This window comes from Merops nubicus, unplaced genomic scaffold (genome assembly GCF_000691845.1).
Source record: "Merops nubicus isolate BGI_N331 unplaced genomic scaffold, ASM69184v1 scaffold696, whole genome shotgun sequence".
NCBI classification, from domain to species: Eukaryota; Metazoa; Chordata; class Aves; order Coraciiformes; family Meropidae; genus Merops; species Merops nubicus.
This window is the reverse complement of record NW_008616740.1, coordinates 9,881-10,585: the sequence shown is the minus strand read 5'-3', so window position 1 is coordinate 10,585 and position 705 is coordinate 9,881. Positions and strand designations below refer to the sequence as shown.

At 47.5% G+C, this 705-nt stretch overlaps 1 protein-coding gene across 1 annotated transcript in view; it reads right to left on the bottom strand.

Annotated features, from left to right (window-relative positions):
* The window catches only part of RFX2 (regulatory factor X, 2 (influences HLA class II expression)), a gene marked incomplete at its 3' end in the record, with an annotated part of 27,635 nt that extends 27,265 nt beyond the window's left edge, over nt 1-370 (bottom strand). Inside the window, exon 1 of the mRNA XM_008942908.1 lies at nt 266-370. Coding sequence (XP_008941156.1) covers nt 266-370 — 105 coding nt within the window. The remainder of the gene's footprint in view (nt 1-265) is intronic.
* Nucleotides 371-705: the final 335 nt, after the last annotated feature.

Sequence of the window (705 nt, the reverse complement as noted above, 5' to 3'; positions counted from 1 at the left end):
CTGCTGAAGCAAACACCAAACTGGCATGAAGTGACTTCCTTGGGTAGCTAAGTTAAAACCTACATCCCACGTTTTAAAGCTTGTAAGGGCTAACACGTGAAATATCCACGGCCTTTATCAACACAAAGTCCAGCAACAGGTTCTCCCCACTACCTCAACGAGCTGATTAAAAACCTCTCAAATAAAAACCTAGATTAAAATCCACCTGCCAGTAAAACCAGTCTCTTCTCCATGGCAACAGCATTCCCAGCTGTGCATACGTTACCTGCTGCGAGGCTGGCACTGGCTGCACTACTGGAGCCTGGGCTGAGGCAGAAGTGTGAAGGGCCACAGAAGCTGCTGAGTCTGATCCACCCTCTGAACTCTGCATGCTCACTGCTGGGGAGAGCAGAAGAGAGGTCAGCAGGGACAGCAGAGCCACACACCGCAGCGAACAGAACGCCCCAGGAACCCGCCTCTGACAGGAACGAAATCCCACTGGAAGATCCAAGGGAAGTGCTAGGAAGGAAGGTAGCTACCTTCCTACACAGAGAGACTCGTTTTAGTCTTGGAGCTAATTTTAATAGGGTATTATATTAAGAAGAAAGAAAGTTGCACAATTGTTCCACAGAAAGGACAGGGAAGGAACAGAAAACGCGCTTCTAAATATAACCGAAAAGTAGCGTTGGAAAATTATTGTGTCATAGTGAGGATAACTTCAGAGCT